At 34.3% G+C, this 6,000-nt stretch overlaps 1 protein-coding gene across 1 annotated transcript in view; it reads right to left on the bottom strand.

Moving 5' to 3' along the window:
• LOC130238868 (protein unc-13 homolog A-like) overlaps window positions 1-6,000 on the bottom strand; it is a 69,745-nt gene that overhangs the window by 17,627 nt on the left and 46,118 nt on the right. Inside the window, exons 20-21 of the mRNA XM_056469989.1 lie at window positions 5,461-5,549; window positions 1,111-1,260 (exon numbers count right to left, since the gene is read on the bottom strand). Coding sequence (XP_056325964.1) covers window positions 1,111-1,260; window positions 5,461-5,549 — 239 coding nt within the window. The remainder of the gene's footprint in view (window positions 1-1,110; window positions 1,261-5,460; window positions 5,550-6,000) is intronic.

The following is a 6,000-nucleotide window of genomic DNA, read 5'->3' as shown; positions in this document are numbered from 1 at the left end:
TAAAGCCTAGTTCACACTACAGGATTTTAAACATCGGCAGATCGCCGTGCTGTGCTCACTACATGACTTGATTTTGTGTCTTTTAATCGTCTGTGGTGTTCACACTACGCTACACTACGTAAATGATCCACAAGAGGAGGGTCACACACCACAAGATCTGACAACAACTCGTTCCCCAACAGCTCAGTCCAGCTACCAAACCTCAGCCAATGAAATGTTGAGGGAGGAGTCGTCAGGAAAAGCTGAACACTATTGGCTGCTTGTGTGCTGATGACATCACTGACAGCCTTTCAAGCTTTCAAGGGAGCATTTAAAAACATCGTCAGTCAGCTGATGCGTCAGCGGATCAATCACTCATCTGCAAGGTTCCAGTAGATAGATGTGGCTTTAACACTAGCACTACAGAGGCAGTCAGAGAGTTTTTAATTCCTGTAATTTAATAACTCTTTAAAATGAAACTAGCATATCTATAACACCCTGACGTTTCCTGAATATCTGTGTGTTTCTAACATTGTTATTTTTTAAATTACAAAACAGTAAAGAACTGAGCATTTCTACCTTTAATTACCATATTGGTCAACATGACTGCATGCATGACTGCTACTTTTCGCTGTCACTTTAAATATACACGCATTTTTGCCTAGCAACTTCCTGCTAACATAAACATAACTCTCTGATAGCAAAAACACAAATTTACTTCAGATATATCTTTCAAAACAGCATATTCTGTGCAGGGAAATCAGCTCCTGATTACGAAAGTGGAACTGAAAGCGAGGCCCAGAGCTTTGCGTGTTCTAGTCTCTTAACTACATATTTATAGGCTGTATTACTAAAAAAGATAATATTTTTAGGGGTAATGGTGTCATCAAATATGATGACAGACATTCAGAGCTTAATTTTAATATCTCAATAGAAGTTTTGAATGTAAATATGACGTGACAATATGACGTCTTATATGAGAACGGTCAGAATGAGCAGTATGGTAATTCTAATAGTTACAGAATGCAAGTAAATGAATAGACTCAGTGATGGGCCAAAAATCTGAGGAAATCTGCAAATTTCTGCGTGTGCAGATTCCGTGTGGGTCTAGTCATGAGATTTCAGGCTCACTTGCTGTCCAGGAAGTCCATGATGGGCTGCAAAACGTTGTCTGCGTCCTGAGCCAAGCTGCCGTTTCCATTAGCAGGAACGTTTGCTCCTTTAACTTGACTCAGAATATCTCCCATCTGCCGGACGCTCTCCTCGATGTGTGGCTGGAAACTGAGGAGGAAAAGAGACACTTGCTTAATTCATAATCATTGGAATGTAAACATACAATCTTTTTATTTTGACATTCAAAACAATAAGAAATTAGTAAGAGGCCAAACACTTCCTCACACCACTGTAATTCTCTTGAAATCATATCACATCTGAGATCAGTGTTGATGTTAACTACCACCTTCCATAGAAAGCTTAAAGGTGCAGTATGTAAATTTGACACCCAGTGGGTGAACTAGGTATTGAATTATGGATCAAAACAAACAAAGGAGCAGGTTGCCAGATTAAGGACCAACAGAAGCCTAACGATCAAGCATAAATGCTGATTCTGGTGCAAACAGCCAAACTGCTTATCACTGCGTTGTCACGTGTTGTTAGGACACGGGGTTACAATGTAACAGGCCCGGCGCCAGGATGTCATAACTGAGGAGGCATTTTAATCCTATAGGTGGGCACCAGACCTGGTGACTGATTTCATTTAGGCTATTTATTCACTTATTTATTATTACTTTGGATTACTGCCTATGTTACTGACTTAAGGCAGTAATATCCTTTTTATAGTAATAATAATATGCACAGTTTCGCTATTACTGACTTTATCAATGAAGGTTATGCAACGGTACAGTTTATTAACGCAGACAGATCATGGCTTCAGCACCAGACGAGTGCTTTAAATTTTATTTTATTAATGTCATTTAAAAAAATAGTAGCTAAATGTGTTACTTAGTTACATTTTAAGGCATTAGTGTAGCCAGAAAGATACCTAAAAAAATACACCTAAAAAAAAGCAACTCACAGTTATTACCATGAAAATCTGTTCAATTTCGGCAGGGGTAATAATAAACTCAATAGGCTAAATAACTTTCTTTCATCATTTTAAAAGGTAAAATGAAAATTTATGTTAGGCATAAGTGTTTATTTTTCTGTGATATTGTTCGGTTGACATTTGTAAAAACGCCATCATAAACCATTAGGCTATTAGGCCTACTTGTCGTTTTACTCATTAATTTAGCCTATTTTAATAACGTTACATTTTTTAAAAAAAATTTCGGGCCATGAGCTACTAGTCAAAACAAAATCGACTTGCTAACTGTATTTCAGCTGTTAAAATAGGCCTCCAGTATATTTTCTGGTGTTTAATTTTGCATGAGCAAATAGCAGTATCACCTAAATCACATATTTTTAAAGATTATCATTCATCCTGCAGCGCATGTGAGAAGTGGATCCGCGGCAAATCCACCACGCACTATATACTTATTTCATTTCTAACACTGTAAACTTGACTCGGCAGGCTGATCATCTTTAAACTCAAAAGCCATTTTAAGTGTCCTAACTTGAGACTGCTGCTGCATGATGGGAAGTTTCTTTACACAACAGTTAAAGTGCGCTCTAGCCATGTCAAAATGAAAGCCAACATTCTAAAGTGTTCTGCGTTTCAGTCAATTTTAGCTTAATTTAATAATATTAATAATAATGAATATAATAAATTATAATATTAATTATAGTGTAGACTACTGTGGGACTGTGCAGTGAACTAAACACTTTTATTAGGCTACATATCCCCTAACTGAAAAACCAATGTGAAAATGACTGGCAGATGCGTCTCTGCTCAAATTAATTTAATGGCAAATTTATTCTGCGTTTTTTCCCTTTTAGAGCTCAAGAGAGTTTTATTTAAAGAATTAGTGGCCAAAACATCCACTCATGTCATTCACTAGTCCAGGTTTCTCCTGTGTGAGTTTAGAGAGCCCCTCCGCCGCTGCATGCAGGTTTTAAAGGCTATATACATGCACCGTGACCTGACGCGGGGACCAGATCTCCAGGCTATTGCTTTAATTTCACAATTTTCTTAATTTAATTGCTATATAATAAATAAACACATTGCTAAATGTGTGTTCTGAAGGTTGGAATGACAGTGTTAGTAATTAATGACAGAAAGAATTTTCAGTTTTGAGTGAACAATCCTTTGTGAAACTGGGGGCACAAATTCTTTCTGAGGGGGCATTGTAAAAGCGCTAGAGAAATAAAGATGAATTGAATTAAATCTAAAAACTGAACATTACACACATTTACATGAGTTAATAAATAGAAAAGAAAATGCTTTTCTTGCTCTAAATAAGAATTTTTGTCTCGTTTCTAGTCTAAATACCTACAAATTCTTAAAGGGCACCTAGGTTAGCCCTTTTTTCAGATTTAATAAAAGTGTTTTGCATCTCCAGAATGTGTCTGTAAACTTTCAGCTCAAAACACCATCAGATTTTTTGTTATACCTTTTATTAAATTCCTATTTATACATATTTTCACTGGGTGGCGGTTTTGGTGTACTGCTTCTTTAAGGCTAGTCTTCCCTGCCCACCGTTTCTGCGTGCCTTAATCTCCTCCCTCGGCTGCGTCAGATAACAGACAGACTTAAAGGAAGCAGATCTCACGTAGCGTTTGAGAGAAATACTACAGTAAGAACTTTACCAATGAGTATTTATTGTGCAGTTGCATCGATGAGTCACACAAAGTTCACGCGCACACACACACCGCAGCAGACACACACACACACACACACACACACACACACACACACACACACACACGCACACAGACAGACAGACAGACAGACAGACAGACAGACAGACAGAGCGCCCGTTTAGCTTTGCACTCTTTTTGCACGCATATGTGTCAGGATACAGGTTAATCTCCACTGCTGTATGGAGATCTGTTATGTTAATGTACAAATAAACCTGATTTAACATCCACAAACTGGGATTGAAGCGTCTTCTTTCATAGTTGTTCTGACACGCGGCTGTGCTGATGAAGTAAAGCTGAAGTGAATCGCTGTAATTCATTACACACATGCTCTGTTTTAAAACATGTTAAACTTGTAAAACTCACTCTTGATCATGTTTGATGATGATTGATGATCCTAGTGAACTGAACACACCTTTTATTCACGGTTGCTTTGCGCTCGTCCTCTTTTGTTGGTATGATTATACACGTGACTACTGGGACATGTTAATGTGTGCAGCTGTCAATCAATATTGGTGGGCGGGGGGACCGCACTCCTACGTCAGGTTGCGGTCGATCTGAAAACCGCTCCAATTGGTCCACCGTTTTTATGTTGTTAAATTGAAAATAAAGCACTGGGTGTGCTTATATCAGCCCAATATGACGGTCTATACACCATACATGCACATATGTCTGTCCAAACAGCTTGAAAAGTAGATTTTTTACCATAGGTGCCCTTTAAATAAAGAAGCAAAATAATCCTGTTTTCACTTGAAATACAGTCATTTAGCTTATTTTCAGGAAAAACTCACTTAATTTTAAGTTATTATGATATTATTTGCTAACAAGACAATACTTTTGCTTGTCTAGATAATGCTTCTTGATTTATGAATTTGTCTAAGTTTCTGTATCTAATCTGTTTATGTATAACATATCTATATGGACTAGATAGATGCAGTTTTTCCCTTATTTACCATATGTAAATATGGTAAAATACAGTTGAAATCAGAATTAAAAAACCTCCTGAATTATTATCCCCCTGTTAATTTTTTTCCCAATTTCTGTTTAACGGAGAGAAGATTTGTTCAACACATTTCTAATCATAATAGTTTTAATAACTCATCTCTAATAACTGATTTATTTTCTCTTTGTCATGATGACAGTAAATAATATTAGACTAGATATTCTTCAAGACACTAATATTCAGCTTAAAGTGACATTTAAAGGCTTAACTAGGTTAATTAGGGTAACTAGGCAAGTTAGGGTAATTAAGCAAGTTATTGTATAATGATGGTTTGTTCTGTAGACTATTGAAAAATAATCTAGCTTAAAGGGGCTAATAATTTTGACATTAATATATATATATATATATATATATATATATATATATATATATATATATATTTTTTTTTTTTTTTTAAATGCTTTTTTTCTAGCCGAAATTAAACAAATAAGTCTTTCTCCAGAAGAAAAGATATTATCAGACATACTGTGAAAATGTCCTTGCTCTGTTAAACATCATTTGAGAAATATTTAAAAAAGAAAAAAGTGATCAAATGGAATTTAATAATTCTGACTTCAACTTAATGATGGGCTAAAGAAATCTGTGGGCCTGAACATATGGGCACTAAATAAAAAATCTCTGCGAAGAAAACAAATGTGTGTTGTATTTCCTTAAATTTCCACCCCATAATAATCTCGGCTGACCTGACGGCAAAGACCCTGCTGAGATCGTCCATCACATTGTTCAGTTTGACCTGCAGATCCTTCATGAAGTCACTGGCCTCCGCGTTTAACTGCAAAAACACACAAAACAACATCATTATCTGTCTGGATTCATTTAATAAAACAAATTAAAATGAAAAAAAATAATACAATTAAATTAAATAAAATACTAAATGAAGTACAAATAAAATTAACTTAAATAAAATATAAATCTAATTCAATAAAATAAAATACAATTTTAATAAAATAAAATAAAATACAAATAAAATAAAATGAAATAAAATACAAATCAAATGTAATAAAATAAAATAAAATAAAACTAAACTAAATAAAATGAAATAGAAAATGTAATTTAATAAAATAAAATAAAATAAAATACAAAATAAAATAAAATACAAAATAAAATTAAATAAAATACAAAATAAAATTAAATAAAATACAAAATAAAATACAAACTAAACTAAAATAAAATACAAAATAAATAAAAAATTTAATAAAATTAAATACAAAATAATATAAAAT

Source organism: Danio aesculapii, chromosome 2 (assembly GCF_903798145.1).
Source record: "Danio aesculapii chromosome 2, fDanAes4.1, whole genome shotgun sequence".
Classification (NCBI taxonomy): Eukaryota; Metazoa; Chordata; class Actinopteri; order Cypriniformes; family Danionidae; genus Danio; species Danio aesculapii.
The sequence above is the reverse complement of the archived record's forward strand: the minus strand, read 5'-3'. Positions and strand labels throughout refer to the sequence as shown.